Here is a 15,425-nt window from a genome sequence, read left to right as displayed (position 1 = left end):
TATTTGAGTTCTTTGAACTTAATAATAACAAGTTAGGTATATTTACATATGTTTATGTTTATAAAAGGAATGCAGAAACAAATTTCATTAATGAAAAATGACTGAATAATCACATATTGATGATGTTGGAAACACTAATAGTTTTAATCTCAACCGATAACAAAGTGAAGAGGGGATGTTCAGTAAAGTGAGGTTCCTAATATTCTTTTTAATCCCAAACAATGATAAAATATTAATAAAAAAAATTAGAAATCTAATGAAAAAATAGTATACTTTGATACGACAATGTATGACATGAAAAATCTATAAAATTAATATAGTATAGCAACTTCAAAAGCTCAAAAAATAAAACGAAATAAGTGGAGGTTTGATTTATTTTATTTCTGGAAGTTAAACTTAAATTTCGATAAAGATTAGAATAGTATTAATGTTCAACTCATTTGAGAAAGAAAAAATGTTTAATTGGATATAGCATGTAAAGATTTTAACTTAAAAAAAAAATCAAAAAACGTTTAAGGGAATAAAAAAAATTACATATAAGTCGATGAGAATGGAAATAATTTTGAAAAACACTATCGATTAAAAATAAGTATTTAACTTTACAATATAGGAGTGGTGAAATGCATATATAGAAAGTGTGACTTTCTTTTCTTAGTTTGGCAAGACAAACAAAAGCTCTCTTACAGAGAAAGGGGAAGAGGTTACTACAAAATTTACATACTAAGGCTTAATGACTGTAATTGAAGTGTGGGAGAACAACAACCTAAAACCTTAAACCTCTACATCAAAATGATATAGACGTCTAAAACAAAAACTAATAACATGTTGTCATCAATATAACTTGTCCCCTAAAAAGTTTAGGACACCCCAATCTCCTATATAGAATTATACATAAGAAATAAGGTATTATATGCTTAAATCTCATCTTTCATCCTTCAGGGTCACACCTCGAAACCATACACCATTGTATTAGTTACGACTTTTGCACTTTTCCACGGCCCTAGGTGCTGCAGTGATCACAACTCAGATCAATAGGTAAAACAATAAACATACACACCATAAATAATAATACATAATTCTGGGTGAATGGACGAGTTTTTCCCAATTCTACAACTATATAAATGAAGGAAAACAGAGTATAAGAGATTAATTTTGGAGGTACCTAGCCCAATTGCTTCAGAACTCTTCATTATCCTCAGCCTCTTGCAAGATTCAGTGAACATCCTAAAACAACAGTTCAAATCACTTTAGATTTGCTTCCTTAAACAGAACAAAAAAATTAAGGAATGAAATTGCACTTACTCCCAGGGGACATCACCAACTAGCATCCAATCTCCATCCTTGTCTTCATAAGTAAGAACATATTCTGAACCATGGAGAAGATCCATCAATCTACTTTCACTTAATTTTTCTCGACTGGAAGAAACCCCATAAGAGCCACATTGACCTGATCTTGTCAGTAAAAACATCATCAGAATATGTTACACAAACTTCATAAAATTCGATTTCATCATATTATCTTTTTGAATTGAAATTAGTTATATGAAAACCATTTTCTTCAAGTAGAAAGGAACTCACTGATTGTAAAACAACTAAACATCTTTTCGAGTGCCAAAGAGAGTTCCTTGTAAGTGCCAAAACTATTAAGATCCACTTTCCTCAAGTATGGGGCACCTTCCATGCTCACTTTAACATAAAGACATTCAGACTTGGCTTCTGCCTCAGCATCTTCATTCTTCTGAGGCTGAGAAGCCATTGAGTTCTTCCTGAAGGAACGGATTGGTGGCCATCCCACAACTTGCGCTCTGATTCAAACAACAACAAATTACACAATGATAGGGTCAATTTTCTTCAAAAAGTAGATGATATTTGGACAACTGAAATCTCAATCATATACCAAAACCAAAGATCACAGACAACCAACCAAGACATCCAAGAAAAGTTGTGGAACAACCAAAATAGCTATAACATGATTCTTAATCCTAGTAGAAGGAATAAATTCAAACTACATGGATCACGCAACGCCAACCAACATGGCAAAAAACGATTTAGAAACCAAAGCTTGAGGATAAATTCCAACTGACTACAACATAAAACTAAGAAAGAAAGAAAAAGATTAGCTTATCCACTTACTGTACCACCAGAAAAAAAAACATCTTGCATCCAACCTCTTGAAAACACAAAGAAAAACTATAAACACTGAACAGAGACAAGACAAACACATAAAACAATTTAATAAAGTCCGAGCCAACATCAACAGATTAAGATAAAATAAAACAGAAAAAGAAACAATGCAACAAAAAATATTAAGCAGCATAGACAGTTATCTAATAGTTAATAGCAAGAACCAAGGGTAAAGAAAAATATATACTTGGCAGCTGGAGCAGAAATCTGAGGTTTGTTCTCATGCAATGGTTTTGGAGAGAGTGGAACAGTTTCTTTGAGAGCAGAAGCACCCAAAGCAGTTGGCTGGTTGGTGCAGTCTGTTGCAGTGAGTGTGAGAGACTTAGCAGCACTAACAGTTCCCCTTGCAGAGAACAAGACAGCATCTTTTCCCAAACCCACTTCAGATCCACCATTCCAGTTTCCAGAACCTCCGTGAATGGCATCGGAGAAGCCCCTCTTGGCCCCAGACACCACCGCACTCTTAAACACGCCCTCCCTCTCCTGCGACTCACGCCCTGGCAACCCAAGCCTTAGCTCAGTGGCCTTCAGGTTCAACCCTTCTTCGCAACCTCCTTTCATTGAAGGAACCTCTTCCAATGCCTCACACATCAACTCCACTTTTAACTGTTTCACAACACAAATCAAGAAAGAGAGAGAGAAAGAGAGAATATATGGAATTAAATAATCACAACACCACAGTAGAAAGAAAGATATATTTGTGCTGTGATGTTATGTGAGTGAAGGAGTGATGGAAGCTTTTCTCTCTGCTCTGTTAAGTAGTGTTAACCAATTGCATTCAAGGGAGTCAAAAAAAAAATGACAGGGAAGTGGCAACATTAAACAAAGAAACGAGGATGCGGTTTGCAAAAGAAAACGCGGAACTGTTTCCGCTTTATTCTACAAATTTTAAAAAAAATTCTTTGAAGGCTGTGTTTCCTTTTTAGTTTTTTTATAAATTTGTGTGAACCTTTTTGTGACCAACTACTCCGACAATCCACACAAAGTATCCGCCATACTTTGCTTATTTTATACATATCTTCTCTAAAAATAAAGAAGAATGTGTGTTACATACAAAATGATATCTAACCATACCAGTTCAATAATGTTCACACTTATTCTAGTTTCCCACACAATCATCCTTGATAAATCAAACTTAAAAAGGAAAACAATAAGAGTGCTAAATTAAATAATAGAATTAAAACTCAATTTAATTTGAATATATTAACACTGTAAGAGATATACTTAATATTCAGAAGATAAGATTTTGTTAACCATAGTTACTCCCTTTGACAAGTTCTACAGTGTCTATGAAAATATATTGGGGATCTCAAGATAAATAAAGGTGATATAGAGAGATAATAGAAAAAACTAAAAGTAATATAAATTTGAAATTTTGTTTGTGTATATAGTTTATAGGTGTTGTTATTATGCTTTGTAGAATGTGCTAATTTGCACGAAAAAGCTAAGATGCTGTTTGGGTAGGTTGGTTTGCATGGAAGAAAGGTGAGACAGTGAGGGTGGAAAGGTGGAGTGAGGAATCAAAGAAAATGATGGAACGAACAGTGTCTCTCTCGAAAAGCCAAATTTTCATGCCTCTCAAAGATAAATTAATCTCTCACTGTAGCCACCTTCAGAGTTTTTTTTGGCTCTTATGCTTCTTAGATTCTCGTGAACAAAAGAAAAACAAAAGTTTGTTTAACATGCATTGGAGTCGGAGAGGACGATAAAGAGAAAATAAACCAATACCATATACAACAAAAGTGACAACTAATGAAAAAGGAAGAAATTCATATGTTCATAAAGAAAAAACAATAATAGAGAAAGTAATAATATTAATATTGATAAAGATAAAATCCACTCGTAACTAATTTCTATTGTGGGTGTTGTGACATTATTTTTACTACTTTGTCTTGAAGCATTGCTCAAAGACAATCATAGCCCGTAGAGACATGGGAAGGACAAAAACCCCAATACATAAAAAGGGTTAAATGATTGTACTTTATAAAAAAGTTGCAAATATAATTATAGAAGAATAAAAAAACTTGAATAAAGTCAAATAAAATTAAAATATATATATATATATATATTATTTTTATGCAAGGAAAAAATAATCAATTTCAACAAAAGATTATAATAATATGGCCTTAATTTTTAAGAATTTACTTTATAATCTATCTTGTAAGGTTTAAATAATTATCATACCATTTTTTTAGGACAGATATATTAATTAAAGAATTTTTCAAAATGTATAGGATATTTTTATTGACATTATTTGAGTTCAAAAAATAAAAAGGTACGAAAACTTATATGTACAAAATTTGGGATAGATTAACCATTGATAATTTAATTTAAAGTTATAAAAAATATATAACATAAAGTATCAGCTTCTCTTAAAATCCTTCCTGAGAACAAGCATTTTTAATTTGAAATACCAGAGAAAAAAGTGTAATATACAATAATATTTATCTGTATATCAAGAACCAATTTCCTTCTCTTTTTTGAACATATATTTTAATACAAAATAATACTATAAAAAATACATAGAAAATTTTCTTTGAAATAATTAAACAAGCCAAAATATAGGACGATAGCAGTAATTAAAAGAAAGAAAGTCCAAAACAAAATTTACATAACAAAGTTTTTTAAAAAGGCTAAACATATTATTGAAATAAATCTAAAATAATTTTACCTGACATATTATCGCAGGATTTATAAAGTAATATATTTATATCTATTTGTTCACAAGTGCACAATAAGTTATGGAAGCTATAAAGAACATTAGGGACGTTCTTGAATTTTAAAAGAAGTTGTATTTAAATTATTTTTGAACAACAACAATGTCATTCTTTTATATATCTTCAAACATTTTATCCATTTAAAAAAAAAAAACAAAACAAAAATTTTGAAATAAAAAACTTACATAGAAAAATATATCCAATGAATGGAATAACATACTCACCAAAAGAAGTCCTCACGAGAAATACGGGTTGGTGGGAGACAAAACGCCGTTACTTTGAGAAGGGAACGGTGTCTCTTTTTCTTTATAATAATTATGATTTTAACAAATGAAAAACTTATAACCTTTGACATATAATTATTCATTAATAATATAAATATATGATTGCTTAAATACTTATGTATTTCAATTAAATTTAAACAAGCAAGTGAGAAGAGTCATAAACAATCAATAACATTGAAACAGGTTTTCTAATGCATAAAAATGAGAAATATATAAAGAAAGTTATGTTCTATTGCTACATACTGTTAATTAGTCGGTAACCAATTTCTTCTGTTTTTAATAAAATGAAATAAGAATGTTGATTTCAAAAGTAGTTATTGTGTTTTCATATATTAATGATCTCAGATATTAAATATCATGTACAAAAAGTTGTCTATTTTGACTTCATACACATGTTATCTTTCTCTTTACGCATCATAACGTAGGTTTTTTTTTTTTTTTTTTAAGGTGTAGAATGATTAAAATATTTTTTATTTTTTAATTGAACATTGTTCACATATATATAAATATTCCTGAAAATTTTTAATGGAAGACCATAGTTAGCCACAAGATAATGGAGGAACTTGTATGCTGTCTCCTAACTCTCTGACATTGAGTTTCCACTTAAGTACTATTTTTCTCACAAATCATAGTTAGACAAAAAGCAAACAAAATCTAATCTATTTGAATTATGCATTTGTGATTTTTTTTTTTTATGAAGCACTTAGCATTAAAAATAATATTTTAACGGTTACACAATTAAAAGTCAAAGTTCAGCCACTGGATCCTTGGTAAATCAAATAATCTTACACTGACAACTTTTTAAATAAATAGTGTATATCTTTGACACCAAAAGGTTAATGTTCAGAATTTTTTGTTGATTCAAAATTAATTTGAAATCACAAAATTATTAGTCTTAATAGCATATAGTTCGAATCTCTTAATAATATTTAATATTAATTTAATTAAAAAATTATAATAAAATAATTAAACTGGCCAAACCTTTTTCATAAAAAAATATTATTTTTTAAAACCACATTTTTTCTATTTTTTCTTAAGATGATGCGTTTTTTTTTATCGATCCTACAACCTTTCTCTCATTTCTCTTTCATCTAACATTATACCAAATTTATGTTTTTTTGATGATGAAAATAAAAAGTAAAAAATATCATCTTAGTCAAATTTGTGTTTATTGTAATTTTTTACTGTTTTTTTCGTTAACATTTGCATGCAGGGGTGAGAAGATGAATATTTGTTAGTCTATTGACATAACAAACCGTTGGTTTGGAATTTTTTATATTAAAGTAGTTTTAGCTTTTTGTATTAAAGTCAGAACTTTTTGAAATTTGATATTAAATTATTAAATTTTTTAAGTAAGGAAAATTGGTTATAGTTTACTTTAGAATAAATGATCTAGATAGATGTAATTTTGTCATGACATTTTAACTTTTGTTCAAGAAATATGTATTGTTGGAGAATATGCAAAGTGTTGAGTTTTGGAATGGAGAGTATATGCGATGATATTTTTGTTAGAGATTTTCGATTGTGATTCTATATTTAAAATATAGTTAATATATCGTTTTACAAACATTACTAGTTAACAGTGTATTGTATGAACAAAATGTTGAATCGTTGAAAGGAATGAATACCATAATTTGTACACTGTGTGTGTAACTCTCAATGAATTGTAATATATATGTTGATAAAAAGAGATTATAATTTTATGTCATTGATGATAAACATGATGAAATGAAAATTTTGAAATGTTCTACCTAAATTTTGTATAATGAAAGATGAAATATGTTTTGAGTTGAAATCTATATATTTGTGATATATATTAATGAAATATATTAAAGTCACAAATTTGAGATGAGATGTAAATTATTATTTGTATTTATATAAGTAGTGAAACTTGTAATAGAAATACATTGACTTTACTAAGTGTTTTAAATCACATATAGATTCAAATCCTAAGTGATGATAAGTTGAACGAGAGTTTATTGTACATTAAAATGCTATGATTTCCAAATTTTTGTCTTAAACTTAACCTGAATCTATTAAGTTTAAGTATGATTAAATGGTAAAAATATTCATACATTATAAAACTCTTAATATATGATTTTTTTTTTTTTGAAAGACAATATATGTTCCTTGGTATACATCATTTCTTATGAAGATTTATTTGTAGTCTATACCTATGTCCCTGCAAAAGTTTAATGAATTGTATATGTAGTTATGATAATATGAATGAGAAGTGAATGGATGATATAGGTTACGAAAGTATACCTATATATATATATATATATATATATATATATATATATATATATATATATATATATATATATATATATAAAATAAGTATAATTGATCTTAAGGTATATTACAAATAGTTATACTTACTATTAATAATATGAATGAAATCTATTAAGTATTTTGTTATAAGAATAATAGAAAAAAATGACATTATCATTATCAAACTGATAATGATCGATAACTCTTTGGGTTTAACATATTTTTAAATAATAATCACATTAATTTTTAAAATTTTATTTAACTTTGGGTGAAGTATATACATATTAAAGTTTGAAGTGTTGTGTTGATTATTTTCTTTGCCGCAATTGAGAATGCCAATTGTTGAATATATATAAAAGGCATCATAGTATTCAAGTTGACAATGATTTTACTTGAGTGTCAACGCATAATTTGATGCTACAAAGTTTAATAGTATTATAAAAGTTTGAGAAGATATAAATGGTATCACGAGGTCTAAGGATAATATTAATCTATAATGGAAGAAGACCCTCACTTTATTTCCAAGAAAAAGTCTTGTTGCTTTGTTTGAATTTGAGACTAGAAAATGTAATAAAGGAAAATAATAGTAAAAAATAAGATTTAATGAGTTAGTTATGCATTTAAGATCGGGGATTAAGATTTAAACTCAATCTAAAGAAGTAGGAAACCGAAACAAAACACTAGATAGATAACTTTAAACTTAAACACCCTCTAATTCAATTATCAAACAACTACAGTTTTTATGCATCACGAGGGTAAAATCTTTTCACAAAACTGTATAACCAATGTGGACATTAAATTATTAATCGAAAATATTTTTTTATTGAGTGATACATTATTGTTTTGGTAGAAAAACAAAAGATACTAAAGTGGGTTGAATAGGAGGCTTATAACATCCCCGAATGGATTCTATTATTGAAAAATGAAAATTCTGTGTTGTAGTTTATGAGTTTCAGTAGTGAAAATTATTGACAAAAATAAGATAATTTTATAATATATAAATAAAGTATAAATCTTATTTTATAAGTCAATTTTATAAAATTGAATTAAGTTTAAATTTCAATTCTAATATTTCTCACTTTTTTTTTACCCTTCTCTGAACAAAACCATGATGATGGCAATCATGTGTATAAATCCAAACATAGGACAGTGTTAACTATTAAGAGGAGAATTTTTGTGCTTGTGGGTTAGTTAGGCCAAGCCCAATTAAATCTCCATCACAATCCTATGTTCCATGGTCGTGTCAATTTGTGGGGTCCAATTTGTCATGCATTTTGCCTACACTCATGCCACGGTCATAACTGGATAATAAGATAAGCCTCAGCTTTTTAACTAGCACTTGTGAGGATCCTAATCTCTTCTTTTCTCACTACTCAACTATACCATTCAATTTCTGTAGAATATTAGAATAATCCACTGTAACTCATAATAATCCTCATTCATTCTAACTTTAGCTTTCTATGGAGGCCCTGGTCGAATCTATTTATCCATAAATTTTGCACCTGCCAATTGTAATAAACAACAACAAAAAAAATTATATATTTTTCAAAGACAATGATTTAGTTTTGACTGTAATGTAAACTCTGAAGTTTTGTTTATTATCAGTAAAAGAAGCTGAAAAAGAAGTGCCAGAAGAAGAACAAACAGCAAATAACGGAAGAAAAGCTTATGAAAAACTACAGCTCCGAAAGAGGGAATTGAATAAAGTTAAACTCAAAAGTATGAAATGGTTGTCATAATCGAACCAAAGACTTTGTAGTAAAGGGTAGAAGACAGCATGAATCTTCAAAATAACACTCCCTTGACCCCATCAGGGATTTGATAAAACACAAGTGGAGTCCCAACCTACCTTTTTTCTTAATTTTATAGTCCTAAATGGACAATCATATTCCTGTATGAACAATGCCACTCTCTGCACATTTGATGCACTACATCACAGAAACTAGGCCCCACAATTTCAATCGCTTCCTAAGATGCTCCTTACTGAAATAAGTAACAAGAAAATTTAAAAAAAGTTATGTATGTGTGTGCATATGAGTGGGGTTGAGTATATCATCTCTGCATTATTTTTTCACAATGTATATAATTTAATTACCAGCGTGGGTGTAAAAATGCAATGGTAAAGAGTTATAAGATTAACTAAGGTAGGTAGAGTGAACCATCTTCTTTCCACGTCAATCAGAGATCACATCCAAACTTTTCATCATTGGTTTGTTTTTTCAGTCAGGGGGGAGGGGCTTCGTGAATGAAAAAAAAAATGTTGTGAGAGTAAGATCTTAAGAATGATAATAATACGCAAAAGTAAGAAAGTCCCATCATGCAAAGGCGTGTGTTCTTTCACGTGTATGGAGTGGCTGGGGCTTCATTGCGCATGGATGTACTGCCACAATAAAAACACTGTGTAGTGTTGAATCGCAGGGCATAAACAAACAACACATTCAAAATTTAAACATATAACATCATTTTAGGAGCTGAAATTATTATTGATGGCGTGGCAAAAGGAAGGTTGAATGTTACACTATGTTGTGATGTGAGTGCAATCCAAGCACACCACTACCCAAGTCAGGTCTTATTTCTGCTAAATGGAATTCACATTCATCCTTTTACCACAGAGTAGGGTCATATCAACGTCCTTAATCTTGTCACCTACGTACCACAGATGAATTTTCAGATATAACTCTAAAAGCCTCCAGGTAGTAATGTATTAGTATGAGTTGTAGAAAGTTTCACGTTAATTTGAAATAAAATAATAGTTAGATAAAAAATTGTAGTTATTAGTTAGAATGTAACTCTTTTTCTTTAAAAATATAATATAAGTTTAAGTGTCACGATTCAATTATGTTTTAATTCACTTAATCTCTGTCACAGAATAATTAATGTCACCTTTATTTGAAACAATTGAATTAAATTTAAAGTCTAATCAAAGATGACTGTATCAAACATGAATTATTCAAACTTATTGATTACCATTGAGCATACTCTTCTCTTGTAGCATGAAATCAGGAGATGGGAATTTCACCCTGGTGGTCTAATAATACTGGACCCATGGCCTATTCTTTTCCCCTACATCAGTAAAGTATGTGCAATCATGATGGTGTGCCAGCTGCTAGATTAACTACAAGGTGAAGTTGAGAAAGAGAAGAGTGTGACATGAGGGACATAAATTGATTGCTCTTTACCAAGGTAAATCTAACATTTGTGTCTCATCACAAATCAGCATCACCCTTTTACCTTGTCTTGTTCAAAGAGAAGTAACAAGGTCCTCAATATAAATAATATGCTAAGGTTGGTTATTTGGATGGACGGTGGAGTAGTGGGATATATAGCATAGGTACGTAGGGGGATTAGGAACAAAAATCTGTATGTTGGAACATATATTCAGTGATTTTATTCTCTTTCAAACTTTACTTTAATTTCATTAACTTCGCTTTATTAATTGGGTAGAGCGATAGGAGTGTACCGTGACACCGTACAAGAACATAATCTGAGCCTCTTTGGTTCAGAGGATATCGAGGATGGTGGTGGTTTAGAAGAGTTCAAGTCTAAATAAAAAATAAGAGGGTAAGAGAAAAAGAGAACTTTAGATAAGGTGAAGGAATATGTTGAAGTATTATATCGGATGCATAATAGAATCTCTTTTTCGAAACGAAAAATAAATAAATGTTTACTCTCACAGGTAGCTTTTATGTAAAATATGAATTCTTTAGAGTTTATGATTTTTGTCTTTAAAATTCAAGGAAATAAGAATTTTTTAAATGTCATAACTTTTTTAATCTAAACAAATTAACACTATATTCACGTTTACATAAATTATTTGAATGTAACTTGATTTATAATGAACTCATTTTGTGACGTGATGTGTTGAACTGTATAAATAAATAAATGTATAGTTATATTTATATTTTTATAAATAAGAAATAATCGTTAAAATAAACAAAGAAGGTAAAAAGTAACGTGGTGAACTAAAAAATGCCTTAAATAAAGAGAAAAAGCGAAACAACTTACATTAAATATCCTTCGCATTTAAGGAGGAACCGTGTAATTGTCTTGTTCCCGAATCTTGAAAATGAGTTGTGACCTACATATTTGTGTAACATGAACCTTTATATAAACAAATACATGATTATATTTGTATTTTTAAAATAAGAAAGAATCAAAAAAGAAAGTAAAAATTAATGTGATAAATTAAAGGGAATACAGAAATTTTAAATAAGAAAAAAAAAAAGAGGAAAAGTAAGATGTAAGTGTTTTGTTGCGTCAAAAATCTTGGAAAAAAATATTGTGAATACAACTAAGTCTAAACTCATTGTTTGAAGGTTTTTTTTTTGAAGTTAAAGTTAAGTCTCTTTTCAAGTTAAAGTTAGGTCTCTTATGTAAATTCAACTTATATTTCATTAGTTAGATCTCTTATGTAAATTTGACTTATATTTTATTGTTGCTGAATCTTCTTAGTAAACTCTTTCAAAAGATTAATTAGTTCTAATGAGTGACATTTTCCTCACAGATGAAAAATTCTTATTAAAATCAATATTCTTTGTATATCTAAAAATTTGTATTACTAACTTAACTTTGTATTTTAGAAACGTAAAATTAGTCTTTTACTTCATCCTTCACCTCATCTCAAAAACTCTTTTGTCCTTGAAAATTTTCACTACATCATAAGTCTTTTTCTTCACTTCTCAAAAGTTATTTAAAACACTCAAGTTCTCCACTTATGATAATTCAAACGCATCAACAAATTATTATCATAACAAAGTCACTATATAATTCAACTTTTAATAATTATTTTAGCTGATATTTTGAATAAACTTCTCTAGCATATCAAAGTTAACCAATTTTGATTTTCTTTCATCAAAATATTCCTTTTAAATATTTTTTAATCAAATCACTTTCTTACAATATATATATATATATATATATATATATATATATATATATATTTATATATATTTCAAACTATCTCGATTTTCGTTATTTAGCTTATTTATTACAACATTTCTCCAATCATATGTAATTATTTAAGTTATCTTGCAATATATGTTTATATTAAAGAGTAAGAATCCTGAAACTAATTCTTGTTACCCTCTCAATAACATTTACCGATTATAAAATATTTATGATAAATAATTTTCCTTTTTATTATAGTAATAAATAATCGAAAGATAATATAAATACTAATAAAAATTAAACTAATTAAGTTCCTTTTTAGCGTAATTTTTATTTTTTTTTTCTCTATTTTCTCACAGGCACACGTATTATGACAGAGCTGATCGCATCCACTAATACCGGTTGTGCCGAAAAGAGAGCTTTAGTGGCAACCCAATGAGTGTGGGACGTATGCACATAACACAAAATGAGTCATCACAACGCACCTATTTTCTTACATAGGATCAAGGCTCTATACTGCTGGTCGGGTCTCAAAAACAAAAGGAATGAAATTATAAGATTTATGAAAAGAAACAAAATTAGCAGTCCACGAAAATTAAAATTATAAAAAAAAATGTTAAGATTTTAAAAAGTTATCTATGTTGCTAAGCGGTGTTTGGAAACCTGTTTTTGAGATAAGAATTTTGTGCTACAAGCTTTTGGTTCTGATGTTTTTCTATCTTTGTTTTTGTTTCTTAATGGAAATCACGTATTTCCATGTATAATTTTATTTTATTTCCTTAAATTTCAGTTACATTAGCTTCACTCTACATATTTAACTTTTTACTTTTAGAGATATTATGGTATGACTTATAGTTTATTTTTTGTGATTTTGAATTTTCTTTTTAGAAATTAGTTACGTGTTTTTATGTTTTAGACTTTCTTTTAGAAATTGGTTATGTTTTTATCTTTTTGAGCTTTCATTTAGAGATTATTTTATGTTTTATGTTTTTGGATTCAAGTCTTATAGGGTTTATATGTTTTCTTAAATTTATGTATCTATATATAGAGGTACCAAAAATTGATATAAAGAGAGTCATATTATATGCATTTGCATTATTTGAGAGAGAATTCTCTTATTTTTTGGATTAAAATTCTGATAATTATTAAAAATTAATATTTTTGTGACGAATCTATACCTGACTTATCAATTTGTTAAATTGTGATGTCTTTTACCCCTATTTTATTCTTTGTTCTTTTCTGATTTATTTTTGTTGTGCTTCTTAAGGATTCATATCCAGAAACGATCATACTATTGGATAAGATCGTATCAATAATCAACTATGAAATTAAAGTAAGATAATGTTATCAACAATTTATCATAGAACTTTTTTTCCTTTTTATTTCTCTACCTTAAAAAAATGTCTTATGAAAAGTCTCGAAATTGAACATGTAACAATTTTTATTTCACCATTTTATTATTGAATAATCTTAATATTATTACTAAAAGAATGTAACATGTTATATTGTTGATGGATTGAAATAATATTTCCTAGATATCAATTTGATAAAGTTAGTGAGTTTTTAGGTCACTAGTTAAACTAGTAAGCCTATATTTAAAATACATGAACATACTAATGTTAAAAGTTACATTAAATTAATATATATATATATATATATTGTATTCATATGTATTATGGATCCAGTAAAATTATTTTTCTTGTTACTGAGAAATGAATCGGGTAATAAACATTGTCTTGAAAAATAAGAAAAGAAAGTTAATAAGGATTAAAGACATGATTATTAAGTTTGACATTTACAATTGTCTAGTGAGAAGGACTTCTAGATATAGATGATCAACATGAAACATATCTTGATACAATGTATTTATCTTGTTCAAGAACCTAACAATTGACATCGTATTTGAAAAGTACCATAGAGGTGAGGGACTTATGGGTAAACTAAATAAATTTTAATTAAGAGTCTATGATGTATGGTCACGTTTCAAAGAAACATTACAAGTAAACCAAGTATTAAAATGAGAGTTTCAAATGTTATAGATAAACGAGATAAATAATATACAAAAATATAACGCACAAATATATTCTCACGATACTGAGTTAAAATTCACATTAAATATATTATTTGAGTTAACTTATAATTCATAAGAGCCCAACAAATCGAGCACACAGTTTTGAAGTTTAGAAAGTTATAAAAGTGATACGTGATCATCAGAAAAGTGAAATATTCCTATATTTCCTTCGTTAACCACAGTCCTAATTTTAACCATTTTGGGTATTGTTGCAATTCTAGTACTCTGAATTGGGAAGCAACATCCACCATTATTATAAGCCATTTTTCATTGAAAGGTAAAGAATATTTGAAAAGCATTGAATGACACATAATGATGTGATTGTGGAGTGTGGAAGACTTTGAGCATTCTGTGTTGGGAGACTTTGAGACGACTTGAGCAGTGAGTTGAACGTATAAAGAAATTGTAGCAAGTGCTAATTTGACTTTTGAGACAAATAGCTATGGCTACTACCTTCAAGCCACACTAAATTAATATCTTTATAATATACCAAAAATGGAAACACTGAAAATTTTGATTTGCAGGTGGAACTAATCATTTTTTCTACTTTAAAAAATTATGATGTTTGACACAATAAAATATGGGAAGAAAGCATAAAAAAATAAATGTAATAAGGACTTTATTCCTTCTCATGACATAAATTAAACTTATGTATTCACATTAACAATCAGGTGTGTGAGCAAGACAACAATTTTATCATTGTGAATTGAAATTCCATTTAAAAAGAAGTAAAGGAAGAAATAAAAGATAGACCGACAGATTTTTCATACTATTTGTATTCAATCATAAACCTTATGGTAATTCATAATAAGGATAATTTCTGATTGATAAGCTTTTACAGAAGACATGCCTATTAAATTCTTAGTAATAAGCTATATTGAAAGCAGTGTTTCTTTTTCTATTTAAGCTGATACGTAGCACAAACACTCTCGTGGACTTAGCAGCCTCTCTTACTAAGGGAATCATCAGAAACCCGTTTCAGAGAGCTTCATGAAATACATCAACATA

The 15,425-nt window shown here is 28.5% G+C and overlaps 1 protein-coding gene across 1 annotated transcript; it reads right to left on the bottom strand.

Moving 5' to 3' along the window:
- Positions 1-560: 560 nt before the first annotated feature.
- Positions 561-2,974, bottom strand: LOC114179354 (auxin-responsive protein IAA27-like). The gene is made up of 5 exons (XM_028065677.2): positions 2,372-2,974; positions 1,579-1,805; positions 1,303-1,447; positions 1,163-1,224; positions 561-1,007 (listed from the first exon to the last, which is right to left on the bottom strand). Exons 1-5 carry the CDS (start codon positions 2,773-2,775, stop codon positions 970-972), a joined length of 876 nt encoding a protein of 291 aa, XP_027921478.2. The 5' UTR covers positions 2,776-2,974; the 3' UTR covers positions 561-969.
- Between the last annotated feature and the right edge of the window lie 12,451 nt (positions 2,975-15,425).

Source organism: Vigna unguiculata, chromosome 3, assembly GCF_037176805.1.
Source record: "Vigna unguiculata cultivar grain cowpea cultivar isolate G323 ecotype 2 chromosome 3, ASM3717680v1, whole genome shotgun sequence".
NCBI lineage: Eukaryota > Viridiplantae > Streptophyta > Magnoliopsida > Fabales > Fabaceae > Vigna > Vigna unguiculata.
The sequence above is the reverse complement of the archived record's forward strand: the minus strand, read 5'-3'. Positions and strand labels throughout refer to the sequence as shown.